The 14,079-nt window shown below is 47.6% G+C and overlaps 1 protein-coding gene across 2 annotated transcripts; it reads left to right on the forward strand.

Annotated features, from left to right (window-relative positions):
• The first annotated feature begins 1,231 nt into the window (after positions 1–1,231).
• Positions 1,232–14,067, forward strand: LOC102709940 (protein argonaute PNH1). 2 transcript variants are annotated; one of them, XM_040525470.1, is made up of 23 exons: positions 1,232–1,392; positions 7,716–8,236; positions 8,371–8,582; positions 8,675–8,821; positions 8,927–9,060; positions 9,161–9,270; positions 9,431–9,537; positions 9,726–9,864; positions 9,967–10,083; positions 10,425–10,532; positions 10,626–10,697; positions 10,807–10,929; positions 11,032–11,191; positions 11,283–11,404; positions 11,485–11,622; positions 11,704–11,846; positions 11,933–11,995; positions 12,262–12,325; positions 12,403–12,538; positions 12,937–13,010; positions 13,350–13,444; positions 13,538–13,569; positions 13,692–14,067. In XM_040525470.1, the coding sequence occupies exons 2-23, from the start codon at positions 7,781–7,783 to the stop codon at positions 13,862–13,864; spliced, it is 2,925 nt and encodes a 974-aa protein (XP_040381404.1). In that variant the 5' UTR covers positions 1,232–1,392; positions 7,716–7,780; the 3' UTR covers positions 13,865–14,067. The 2 variants fall into 2 exon arrangements, with proteins under 2 accessions (XP_040381404.1, XP_006657105.3); XM_006657042.3 differs by lacking the exon at positions 1,232–1,392 and having other exon boundaries at positions 7,156–8,236.
• The last annotated feature ends 12 nt before the right edge of the window (positions 14,068–14,079 follow it).

The following is a 14,079-nucleotide window of genomic DNA, read 5'->3' on the forward strand; positions in this document are numbered from 1 at the left end:
CCCTGACACCCTTGTCCACCACGGTTGTTCACGTAATAGCTACGCTGAGATGCATGCATCGCCACACGCACGAAAGCTGTAGCTCTCGACCCAAATTCCCCGAACCCACGTCGAGCCAGAGCCAGTGACAGGCACGCGGTAGCCGCCTGCACTGCACACCGGTGGGCTCTCCCCATAGCAGCAAAAGGGAATTGTTTGTCTTTTCCACGCAAAAAAATGATAAATAACTAATTTTCAAAAAAATAATTATAAATAAAAATAAGCTACGATAAAAATTAAAATCAACTCTAAGTTTACCATCAAAACTTTAAAGTTTAACTTATAAATATTAAAAATTTGTTGAACGGGAAAAAATAGCCGGGCGCTCGGTGACCGTGCCGCGGCGCCGACCCGGCCGCGTGGGCGTTCGCCCAGGCAAAGGAACCACGCCCAAAGCCCCGCGCAAGTGCGCGAACTCCGCCCCCACCTCTTTTGCAGGCCCGCGCCGCCGCTTTGCACGCTTCTTTGCCGACGCCGCCGGCGTACAGCTAGCTTATCTTCGCCGTCTCCAACTCCTCGACTTTTTCACCGCGGTATACGTACGTACTTGTACGTACAATACAGTATGTAGCAGCGAGGCCAGAGGAAAGGGAGGCTAAAATTAAAGTTGGGGCTCAAATCAAAAAGAAAAGGATGGATGGGTGGGTGGGTGTTGTACTGGACGTCTGCGTACGTGAAAAGACTAGCTAGCCAGAGCCAGTATCGATGTGCGTACGTATGACTGTGTGTATCTCTGCGGGTGCGTGCGCGCGGCGGGCGAGCAAGGCTTTATTAGACCATATTTAGAAGCATTTAGAATAGCAAATGACAAATGGCAAAAGTTTTGGTGGTAAAAATTTTGGCATGGTATTTTTGCAAGTTGGTGTTTAGAGGCATGCAAAAGTTATCATTTATTTGACAAAAGTGAGAGGTGGTCCGTGTCCCTATACACTTTTTGATAAAATTTGCTACTCTAGACTGTCAAATGCCAAATGCAAAGTTGTTATTTTCTTATCCTAATGTTTAGATTCACTTTGCCAAAAATACTTCAAAATAACAAAACTTTTGTTATTTTGAAAGATCTAAACAGTGCCTTAGTTTCGCCTTTCTCCCTTTCCCAGCTTTATATAAGGGCTTCTTTATTAAGCCGGCTGCATCTTGCATTGCATGCCGTGTGCCACTTTGGGTGTGGGAGCGGAGCTCACTCGCGTTTAGTTTTTGCACTGATCAGCCGGCCGGCTGCCACCCACTTTGGGGGTCCGGATCGAGAGCTGCTGCTGCCTGGAAATAAGCTTAAGCTCGTTCAGCTAAAGAGCAACGGTTAGCTCTTGTGTTGCCTCACGCACCACCATCACCGCTCGTTCGTCAGGTCAGGTACGCTTTCTTGCAGCTTCTTGTGTATGCATGCATATGGATGATGCAGTGTTAGCTGCTAGTACTGGTTTGGTGGATAGAGATTACTGCTATTCGGTTCTTCGACGCTGTCTTGCTGTGTGCGTGTGTCAAAGTGTTGGTTGTGCTCATGCCTTTGGGGCGGTTTATTCAGCTCTCAGATGGCCAGACGCAGGCCTGAAAGTCTCGTCTGTTAAGTCTGTAGCCGCAGCACGTCGTCTTCTCGTGAGCCCCTGGCTGGAGGAGCAGTGGGGTTAGAGATGTCATGGAACTAGTGTGCCGTACTAGCACTTGCGCTGCTCGCTGCGCGGCGTATTCGCCGCGCATTTTGCTGCCTTTGCGCGGATGCTCGCTGACGATCTCCTCTTCTTCCGCTGCTCCTCTCTCTTGAGAGCGAGAGAGAGGCGGGCCGGCCGGCCGGCTTTCTTTCGCCCCAAAGCTGCGTGGCCATGGCGTGCAGCCAAACGCTTCACATCTCACACACAAACACACTCTCTCTCTCTCTCTCTCTCTCTCTCTCGGCACTGTCGAGATACCAGTCACGCATCACGGCCATGTACGAACACGTCTCCTCTACTGCTGCTGCTGCTGCTGCTGCAGCTAACCTGCCCTTCTCCGCTCTCTCTATCCAAAACTCTAATAGTACTACTCCTAGCTCTGGCAAAGGCATTAAATGCAAGCGAGGCGTTTTCTTAAAACTCAGCCACAGCTCATGATTGCGTCGCTTGTTGCTTTCCTCCTCGTCGTGTTGCTCCAACTTCGATCTGCCCTCTATAGGACGACGGACTTGCCTTCTTGCCGTCGCAAAAGGGTCCCCTAAAACTGATCCATAGTCCTTTCCATGTCACACCCACGAGGCCACGACGACGAACATTGTAGGGAGTAGTAGCACACACTAGCATACCATTCCTTGCCCTGTCATGGAACATCACCAAGGGAAAAAAAACTGAGTAATTTATTGCTAGAATCTTTGCTGGCTAGGATTTCTATAGGTACCTGGACAGCACATTTTCGAATAGTAGTACTACAAGTTTGATTTCTTTGTTTTGTTGTACTATTACTAGTAGCAAACTAGCAATCCCTTTGTATTGATAATACAAGATGACCATGCTTATAGGTATAGTAAACAGACTACGAAAGATTCCACGGCAGCTATATATGAAAAGGGAACAAAGGAGAATTCTGAAAAAAGAAAAGCAGGAACTGGTCGATCTCTTTGTTTGTTTGTTTTTTTTTTTTGCTTTTGTCCATCGCAACGGTTAAAGAAAAACCCTGGTTGCAATGCATCATGGGTCCGGAGCACCAAAAGCCCCCCTCTTTTGCAGAGCATTTCTTTTTCTTTTCTTTCCCCCCAGCAACGAGGGTAAAAAGCAAGGGAATGCTGCTGCTACTCCTACTCCGTACCTAGTACTGGTAGCCGTCTCTATGGTCTATGAGTAGGAGTATCGCTCTATCGTGCCAGGCTACCACTGCCACACCCTGCACGTCGCCCGTCCATCCATCGATCCGGCCCATCGCCTGCGGTGTCACGCTAGCACGATGGGGTTCGCCTTAACACCGTGGACGACGAGTGATAGAGGAGGTGACCCAGGAAAAGTCAAATATATATATATATATCTGTAAACAAATAATTTATTAATATTTATTTTTAGTGATCTAAAATTTAATGTTAAAAAATAAATATCGACAAAAAATTTAAAATTAAATCTAAATTTAAGATTAAAAATTTAAATTTTATCATATAAGCATAAACACAAGAAAAATGTTGATGACCACTCCATTCCTTGCAAAATACATCAACTCATATATTATATTGTATGGAGTGATTGTTTGACTTATTTTATTAAAAATATCTAAACAATTATAAAAAAAATCTAAATAACATATTTATAAATAAAAAATTTATAAAACTTTATGGACGGGATCATAACATAGACCACTCTGATTTTAATCCCGTTGAAGGAAAATATAACTGAAGTATACTACCTTTATACTAAAATAAATTTATTTTCATTCATCCCACATCCACTAATACAAAAGCTTAAAGAGTTAAAAATGCCCTTTATTTTATCAAATCATAATACAATTAATGTTCTTACTGGCGTTTATTTGTTGTATTCACAAACTCTAATACTGCAATTAGTCAAAATTGAACAAACTATAATGATTAAAAATAACCTTGTTTTGGGACGTGGAACGGAGGCAGTAACATTTTGATAGAATTTGTCAATGTTTCATTTCTTTGGTAAGTTTATCGATGATTGTGGGATGCTACCGCTTAATGGGCGGTTTTTAATTTGGTTGGCTCCTTGCCAGGATACGCACGCCCCAGTAAGAACACTAATTTGTGGAACGCTAGAAAAGTAATCTCGCGTTTGCTCCATAAAGAGGGGCAGAAAGAGAGTGGCTGGCTGGACCATTCGCCCCGCGGCGTGCGCGTGGTTACGCCCCGCCCCGCGCCGAGCTAGCTAGCAACCAATGCCGCCGTGCAGGCGCGCGCGCGTGCTCGCGGAAACGCCCGGTCGGGCCCCCCCGGCGGCGCACCCGTGGGACGCCGCTTGTTCGGTCGTTTTTTTGCCTTTTTCCCGTGCTCATTTGGAGGACGACGACTAGGACGACCCCTTTGTGCCCTTTTCGGTGCACCATTTGCACGTTGCGTCGCTGTCCCTCGCTGCCACTCCGGGCTAGTAACTAAAGTCGGAAGGGTGTGGCCTGGGCTGCCCGGGACGTGTCTGTGTGCACATGTTCACGTTTCGGTGTGTTCCGACTCGTGACACGCCTGCTTCTGCAATTTGCATCGCATTTCGGATTTCATTTCAACAGAGGATGAAAAGATCGCGGTTTTGCATGCGACGCGATGCGATGCGTTTCGCCCGAGTCTTGTCTGCTCCGAGTACTACTAGTAGATCAGTAGAGTAGAGTAGAGTAGAGTAGGCGGCCATGAGCAGCAAGCACATCTCCTCAGGTAGCGGCGTCACGTACGGTAAGCACCCATGTTACGTCCTTTCCAGCTTCAACGCCGCCATGATTGCGCTTCGGGCCGCAGCCGCAGAAACCGCACCGCACCGCATGCGCGCGCCTCTGCTCTGGGCTGCGCCGACAATAATGGCCTCGTATCTCCCACAAAGCCCACCCGGTGGTCAACTCCTCCTTCGAGTGCACACCCAAACGATCTCTTTTCGTGTAAACCTTTTTTTTTGGGGTACACTTACGTAGCCATGGCACGCCGCACTAGTCCACTCGATTACGGTTTCGCTGCTGCTGCCGCGCCATGCCGAATCGTTGCGATGCGATGCCGTGCCCGCTCGGCGCGACGCCGTGGTGGTCCCCGGCGTCGCGTCGGGTCGCCATGCAAATCATGCGCGAGTTCGTCGAGCCGGGCTTGGCCTTTTTTCCGCCGGGCGCCGCGGCTTTAACTGACAAGCGGCTGCGCTGCGCGCGTCGGTGCGTTGCAGCAGCAGCCGGCTGGCGTCGCGCGAGCACGTTGGACGTACATTTGTACGGGGGAGACAGGCGCGCGCGCACGGTGTGTGTGTGGCCGAAGTAAGGGCGCCGCTCTGCAGCTCTTGTACGCTTGGTGTTAGTATTCGTTTTCAGAGCACGGGTTTTCCGAACCGTAAAATATTATTTTCTTAAAAAAATCTATAGAAAAGCTTATTTTAATAAGTCATATTAATCTATTTTATACCTATCTATTTCTACGTTTTTCGTGTCGTATAACTTATTCTCTTCTTTCCACCAGCCGAACGTGGTCCTAGTAGTAGTAGTATCAATTACGTACTTGTAGGTATTGCTTGTGCCAATATGAACTTAACCATTTTGTCAAAAAGAAAAACTTAATCAAAATTTGATAGTTTGTAGATAACTTTTTTTTTCATGTGTTTGCAACTGATCTTACAATTACTTTGCGCCCACGTGTGATCTGAAGTGGGGCGTAGTTAGAAGGAGATCGAGATAGGGTTGTGAGGAGTGGTGAATGCCATCCTGAATCCACGGAGCAACGGATTGTTACGGGGGGGTTTTCGTCATGGCGGAGTTGGATCTTTTTTCCACGCCGGGTCGTGGTCATCCATCAATGCTCATGTATTGCAGCCAGCGATTGCAGGTGATGTCCTGATCAACTGTACGCAAATTCAGGCGCGACCGAAGAGGAAAAAAAAAACCACTGTCTCGTCTCGTAATAATTTTATTTTTTTTATTTTTTCTTGTACAATGTTTGACTAGTCTTATTTAAAAAAGTTATAAAAAACTTAAAAAAATTAGTCAGTCATAAAATACTTTTATGTTTTATCATCTAGTAAGAATAAAAATATTAATCATAAAAAATTTTAAATAAGATAAATAGTCAAAACATTATAGAAAAAACTGAAAAATGATCTTATTTTGGGCCGGATGTAGTAGTAAACAATTGCTGAGCACTGTCTAGTACTAATAACCTAATTACCAGGAGGATTCCGTACCGTATCAGCCCTTAATAGTACTGCTAAGTGCAATGGGCTAGTGCGATGTTTGCCATTGCCAGCATGCGGTCAATCGAACGAAAGGGCGGATGAGATGAGGCGATTCTGATCCATCCGAACGAAAGAGGAGGCGGGGTCGGTCGGGGGACCCAGGCCGTGGTGTCATGATGGCGCCTTTTGAGCACGCAAAAGAGGAGACCCTAGACCTACCAACGCCGTGCCCGGCAGGTAGTGGCTTGGCTGCTTTGCTGCCTTGCCTGCGCCCATCCTCCTCCTGCTGCTGCTGCTGCTGCTGCCGCCGCACCACCAGCGCATGCAGCACCAGCTTGTACAAACAAGCACGCGCGCGCACACACAGTGCCGCGGCGTAGCACGCAGCAGCGTGGCGTGCGGGCATTGACGCCCACATACTTACCCGCGATGACGGAGAACGCGGCGCCGCGCGGCGAAAGGGCCGGGTTGGGTTGGGGGGTTGCGCGTGCTTCTGCTGCTCTCGGTTTTGGTGGTCCCCCGTTACGTGTGGCCCGCGCGCGCGCGCGGGGTGGGCAGCGGCAGCAGCGGGCGCAGCGGCTTGCTGCTCCCCTCCCCCCGCTCCGCTCCGCTCGGGCTCCGGCTCTGACCGCGCTGCGCGAATGCTCCGCTTTGTCCCTCCCTCCCCGCTCCGCGCCACACCGCGCACACAAACAAACCCATCCGTCCGTCCGTCCGAACGCCGTGGCTTGGCGGCGTTTCTTTTGGAGGCGTTGCCGTGCGCGCGCGCGCGTGGGATAAAAAAAAAGGGTTTCGGCCATGAGAGGAGAGGAGGAAGGCGCAGGGCGTGGCCTCTTCTATTCTGCAATAGTGGAGTGCCTTCTTGTCGGGGGCACGCTTCCAAAGTTGTACCGCACGGCCACCGAGGGGCGGGCTGGGCGGCTCCGTTTTGCTGGTGGTGCTGCATCAGTGGTAGTGGACTAGTGGTGTTCAGTTCACCCTTCACGGCCATGGACGTTGGGGTTTTTTCTCTACTAGTTGGGCCATACCGCCGCTTCAATTAACTAACCTTGAAATAACTTTGGACGAACGAGACTAATGTACTAGGGGTATGTGGCTGTCAGCATAGAACAATGTTTTGTTACTTTTGTAATGTCAAAGTTCCATTATTATATACACAATCATCTATCCCAGTGATAGCATAGGTGCTACTATTACAACTAGCAGTGGTGGTACGAGTAACAACATACCACCACGCACTAGCAGCCAGCCACACGAACATGTGGTACGCTTCTCAATAAAAATCCCCATCCATTCTCCCTTCCACTTCCATCCCTCCCTTCGATGGTGCGCTAACCCCCATTGGAAGCTCAGCTCAGCTCCCACCATTATCTCTCGTGCCCCAATTAATCCACGGGGCCACTACGTTTTACCTACCGTCTCCCACCCACAAATCACGCGGCTGCCTTGGAGTAGTACTGGAGTGTAGTAGTAGTAGCTGTTTCTACGACGCCTGCCACCTTTGGTAAAAACCGGGGCATATTTCTTCATCCGTCCTGCCGTTTTCCCTGTCCGATCTTACCGGCAAGGAGCCAAAGGCGGTCCATTTATTTACCGGGTGGACACTACCGAACAGGGTCAAAGCTGCTGCAGTAGTTGCATCAGTGAAAGGGGTTCTAATGCCTTTCTGTCCCGCCTCGCATTAATTCTTGGCTTGGTTGGATGCGAGAGGAAAGAGGAGATCCTTTTTTTCTTTTTCTTTGGACGATTTTTGGAGTTGTGGTAGGATTGTTTGCTTTGTTTGGTTTTCTTGGTGGTGTTTGATTGATCACGCGGAGGTGAAGGTGGTGACATTATAAGGGCGCGGTCGCGCAGGGCGTTGAGGGGTTCGACGGGAAGGGTTGTCGGGTGACGAGGTCGGCGAGGTGGTTGCTGCTCACATGCTCGAGGTGCTGGACATGGCGCCGCCCCGGCACCAGCCGGCAGCTGGCAAGGGGGGCGGCCACGGCCACGGACATGGCCATGGTGGTGGTGGTGGTGGGCCGGCGGCGAGGAAGCAGCCGTTGCAGAGCAGCATGGCGCAGCCCAAGGCGGAGACGGCGGGGGCGGCGGCGGCGGCGGTTGCGCTGCCGGAGGGAGGGAAGAAGTGCGGCGGTGGCGGGAGGCGGCGTGGCGGGCGCGGGCGTGGGGGCAGGGCGGGGGAGCCGCGGCCGGCGCCGGCGCCGGCCGTGGCTGGGGCGGCGCCCATGGCGCGCGCCGTCATTGGGCCACCGGTGCCGAGCAAGGGGCTATCTTTCTGTCGGCGGCCGGGGTTCGGGACGGTGGGCGCCCGGTGCGTCGTGAAGGCCAACCACTTCCTCGCCGAGCTGCCCGACAAGGATCTCACCCAGTACGACGTAAGTTCTCTCTGCCATTCTCTCGATCGCTTCGTGTACTTGAGGCGGCCCAGCTAGCTGCGGACGATTGAGATGGGAAAAAAAAAGATGAGAGCTTCTCTTGGTTTCCGTGGCGCCCCCCGCCGCCGTTGCAGGTCAAGATCACGCCGGAGGTGAGCTCCCGGAGCGTCAACCGGGCCATCATGGCGGAGCTGGTCCGCCTCTACCGCGAGTCCGACCTCGGAATGCGCCTGCCGGCCTACGACGGGCGCAAGAACCTCTACACCGCCGGGACGCTCCCGTTCGACGCGCGCGAGTTCGTCGTGCGCCTCACCGACGACGACGACGGCACCGGCGTCCCCCCACGGTGCGCACCTGCATTCGCCCCCCCTCTCCTCCTCCCACGTCTCATTCCCCCCACCCCCGGCGATCTCTTTAACTGTCACTGCGTTTCTGCAGGGAGAGGGAGTACAAGGTGGCAATCAAGTTCGCCGCGCGCGCCGACCTCCACCACCTCCGGCAGTTCATCGCCGGCCGGCAGGCCGACGCGCCGCAGGAGGCTCTCCAGGTCCTCGACATCGTGCTCCGGGAGCTCGCCAACCGCAGGTAATTCAACAATCCAACACTGCCACCACCTGCAACGCACGCATTGCTGCTTGTTCTAATGCCGCTGCTTGTCCCCCTCCCCCCCCCCCCTCCCCCCAACGCTAGGTACGTCTCGATAGGGCGGTCGTTCTACTCGCCGGACATAAGGAAGCCGCAGCGGCTCGGCGATGGCCTGCAGTCGTGGTGTGGGTTCTACCAGAGCATCCGGCCGACTCAGATGGGCCTGTCGCTTAACATTGGTGAGATTCTCGCGAATAATTGGTGCCCTCATGCATGCATTCTTGATTCTTGCCCTGCTTGTCCTGTGCTTGGTGCTTACATGGTTGATGTTGATGCCAGATATGTCATCTACCGCGTTCATCGAGCCGCTACCGGTGATCGAGTTTGTGGCCCAAATATTAGGGAAGGATGTCATATCAAGGCCATTGTCGGATGCAAACCGGATCAAGGTAAATTGTGCTGTGGGGGAACAAAGAATCTAGGGCTGTTACTGTAGCTGTACCAGCTGTTGCTATTTGGTTGTATTTGGTTCATGGAGTGTTAGCAGGATTGGCTGCGATGCTTTGCTTGTTTGCTTGATTTATTTGTGGAATTTGCAATGACATGCAGATCAAGAAAGCTTTGCGGGGTGTGAAAGTTGAAGTCACTCACCGGGGAAATGTAAGGCGGAAGTATCGCATTTCAGGGCTGACAACACAACCAACTCATGAACTGATGTATGTAACTCGTTTCTAGTCAAATGTCTTGCACTGAGCTTTCACCAATGTAGAAGCATCAATGTTAAGCACGCCTCTTGCTTCGAAATCTGAAATATGGCAGACCAAAATAACTATCAACATCCTTTTTCATATATCTTACCTACTCGGCATTGTCTTAAGCTATGGAGCTGACTTTGTTTTAACAGTTTCCCAATTGATGATCAAATGAACATGAAATCTGTGGTAGAGTATTTCAAGGAAATGTATGGCTTCACCATTCAGCATCCCCACCTTCCTTGCCTTCAGGTGGGAAATCAAAAGAAGGCAAACTATCTACCAATGGAGGTTCGTATTAATCTCATCGAGTCACAAATTTCGTTAGCTGGTCAATTATGTTATGCTCAACATTAGGAAACTACATAATCATTTTGAGATATTTCTTGCCAGGCCTGTAAGATTGTCGAGGGTCAGAGATATACAAAGAGATTGAATGAAAAGCAGATCACCTCACTGCTAAAGGTTACTTGCCGCAGGCCTAGAGAACAGGAGATGGATATTCTGCAGGTCCAGTGTTTTGTCCTAATCAGATTATAATCTTTTGAAACATACATGTTTGTGAGGGGCAAATATTTCAAGTATTTGGACTAACTAAACTGGATGGCCATAAAAAAGCAAATCCTTGCATTAGCATTTAGAAGAGATGCATGCAAGCCTACGTTAATTGTCCTATTCTGAGGTCTTTGTTTTCATTACCCCAGTGGTCCAAACATTCCATGCAGTCGGTTTACAATAGCTACCCCCCCCCCCCAACACACACACATACAAAATAAATGCTACTAGGGTTTATCCCCACTTGATCATCACCCCTGTTTAAATGGTTCAAGACTAAAATAGTTTCTCTCCAGACAGTTCAACAAAATGGATACGAGCAAGACCCTTACGCAAAAGAATTTGGAATCAACATAAGTGAGAAGCTAACCTCTGTTGAAGCTCGGGTCCTTCCTGCGCCGTGGGTACGGTTTATCTTTGTTATAGATCCTCAGTAGTTGGCTAACTGCTCAGGCAGCTCAGCTAATAACTTGGGTATGGAATTTTGTGGCTTTCAGCTGAAATATCATGACACTGGGAAAGAAAAGGAGTGTTTACCACAAGTTGGTCAGTGGAACATGGTGAACAAGGTTAGATTCCCTGTTTTCTGCAGGCTGCAGCTGTATTATACTTATAGTTACCATGATGATGGACTGATGATCCTGCTCGTTTACCACTAATTAAGCATGATTTTGGCAGAAAGTGATAAATGGGTGCAAGGTGAGCCATTGGGCTTGTATAAATTTCTCGAGAAGTGTGCAAGAAACCACTGCTCGGGGATTCTGCCAGGAGTTAGCACAAATGTGTCAGATTTCGGGCATGGTATATAACTCTAATTTTAGCTAATGTTTTTGCTTTAGTGGTGCTTTTATAAAGTTATTTGTTAGGTGCATCTTTTCAGTTTTATCTCTGCTGTTCTTACAGGAGTTCAACAGTGAGCCTGTGATACCAATATACTCAGCTAGACCAGATCAAGTAGAAAAGGCACTTAAGCATGTGTATAATATAGCATTAAACAAACTCAAGGGTAAAGAACTTGAACTTCTTTTGGCCATTCTCCCTGACAACAATGGTTCTTTATATGGTGAGTGTCAGTTTGGTTATTGCATTGCAATTTTCCCCTGGAATCCTCATATAGTGTGTGAGATGCTTAAGATGTAACTTAATATTTGCAGGTGATATCAAGCGTATCTGTGAAACTGATTTGGGGTTGATATCACAATGTTGCTTAACCAAACATGTTTTCAAGATCAGTAAGCAGTACCTGGCAAATGTCTCACTTAAAATCAATGTTAAGGTACCAAATGCTTAAACCAATCAGTTAATGCAAACTTGCAGCCCATTGCTAATGCCTTCCATTTTGGAGTTGTAACACAGATGGGAGGAAGAAACACCGTACTCTTGGATGCAATAAGTTGGAGGATTCCTTTGGTCAGTGACATACCAACTATTATATTTGGTGCAGATGTAACACATCCCGAAACTGGGGAAGACTCTAGTCCATCAATTGCTGCTGTAAGGCTGAGCATTTCTATGGCCATAAATGGCATCATTTCTTTAATCAATCTTTTCCCCTCTCTAATAGGCTAAATGCAGGTTGTTGCATCTCAAGACTGGCCAGAAGTTACAAAGTATGCTGGATTGGTGTGTGCTCAGGCTCATCGGCAAGAGCTCATTCAAGATCTTTACAAGACATGGCATGATCCTCAAAGAGGCACTGTAACAGGAGGCATGATCAGGTCTTTTTCGATGAAGCCTCCTATTAAAAAGCTTAGGATTACCTCCTCCTGAGTAACTTAGTTTTGGTTCTGGTCTTCTTGTACAGGGAGCTCTTAATATCCTTCAGGAAGGCCACTGGGCAAAAGCCACTGAGAATAATTTTCTACAGGTATATTAGTCGAATATTTGCAGAACCAATTGAGTTCTATATGAATCTTCATTAAGCACAGAACTGATTGTTTTGGTTAGCTATTTATTACTTATTTTCTTTCTAGTTTATTTAGAAAGAAAAGTTATTCAAGGACGGGGGCAGTATGAAGTATACTAAAGCTGCTGTTTTTCTTTTTGAGAACCTAAAGTTGCTGCTAAGGCTTCTTTGAACCACCGTCAGAGTCTTTATATCAGCTAATAGTATCTGTACTGCTTCTATTCTAGGGATGGTGTCAGTGAAGGCCAATTCTACCAAGTTCTCCTTTATGAGTTAGATGCTATCCGCAAGGTTGGATGCATGTGTATTCTCTTCGCTAGATATTTTGTCCACTTTCTTAGGTTGCCTGATGAAATGTCTTCTTTTAGGCATGTGCATCTCTAGAACCAAATTACCAGCCTCCTGTAACATTTGTGGTTGTTCAAAAGCGTCACCATACAAGACTCTTCGCAAACAATCACAAAGACAGAAGTAGCACGGACAAAAGTGGAAACATTTTGCCTGGTAATTATTGATCACCTCTTAAGGCTTAATGATATCTACCAGAGATGATACTACTAACCAACCTATGGCAAAACAATTTATTTGTTTGAAGAAAAATCCGCGATTTGTTGGTATAACTGTTTTCTTGTTTCTATACCTTGTTGTTTTCCTATTCATATAGTAGTATTACATTCGGAAAGCATAACTACTACTTCTGTGCCATAATAAGAGTTCCCTTCTAGTTCAAATTTGAAATATAAGGGATCACTTATCATGGGATGGAGACCATTAAGGAATCACTGGGTACTAGCTTTAGGATACCAACAAAGCAACAATTCAATTGAGGCTTATATATAGCTTTTGTATTTACTGTTATCCACTTGTTTTCTGTAATTCCTCATGAATTTGCTAAAAAACAGGAACTGTTGTTGATTCAAAGATCTGCCATCCAACAGAGTTTGATTTCTACCTCTGTAGTCATGCTGGAATTCAGGTAATAATATTGTACTGGTCCTTGTGTAAGGCTGACAAATACTGAACTTGTCGTTACTCTGGTCCCCATGCCTTCTGATTAAGTATTTTGAAGAGACTTCATATTGTCTTTTCAACAAGCTAGTATCACAGTAGCTAGTAGTAGTTACTGTACCTAGTAAAGGGCACATCTGCACATGCTAGAACAAACAAACTTACTATACCATGGTCAAATTTTTAATCATGTGAGTGTACAATTATAGTACTTGGATAAGCAAACATTCTGTCTGTAGTAGCACTGGAATATAATTCCCAAGTTTGTCCTCCCTGTACTGAAATGACTGATGTGTGAGTTTGCCAGGGAACAAGTAGGCCAGCTCACTACCATGTCCTCTGGGATGAGAACAATTTCACAGCAGATGAAATGCAGACGTTAACAAACAACCTTTGCTACACGTACGGCATTACTCCCATCTTGTTAAGCTTATCCTTTGCAATCTGCTCATCTTTCTTTAAAATTTGTCTGACCTGATACATTTGCTGATGCAGTTACGCACGGTGCACACGTTCTGTTTCTGTTGGTATGTGTTCGTCTTAAACGATCTGAACATTTTTCATATTCTTATTCTGAAATGGTGTGATATTATTAGTTGAGCACAAATCCTGAAGCAGAATTCACATTTTTGTTTCCTTGTTCCAACAGTCCCACCCGCATATTATGCGCACCTGGCTGCATTTCGAGCACGGTTCTACATGGAGCCAGAGTTGTCGGAGAACCAGACGACGTCGAAGAGCTCCACCGGGACGAATGGAACCTCGGTGAAGCCATTGCCTGCAGTGAAGGAGAAGGTGAAGAGGGTGATGTTCTACTGTTGACTGGGAAACTACTTTTAACTGCTCACATATGATGTACCTAACATTGTAGAATTTAGTGGTAGAGATTTAGATTAGCTTCCTTCAGGAAAGGGAGCAGAGCAAGCATTTGCATCCTGAGCGACCTCTTTTGACCACTCTGTAAAGTACTAAGTAGCCAATGTATAATAGTTTCTGGATCAGTCTGAGAAAAAAAGAAGTGCACTCCGTATTTGCTC

This window comes from Oryza brachyantha, chromosome 6 (assembly GCF_000231095.2).
Source record: "Oryza brachyantha chromosome 6, ObraRS2, whole genome shotgun sequence".
Taxonomy (NCBI): domain Eukaryota; kingdom Viridiplantae; phylum Streptophyta; class Magnoliopsida; order Poales; family Poaceae; genus Oryza; species Oryza brachyantha.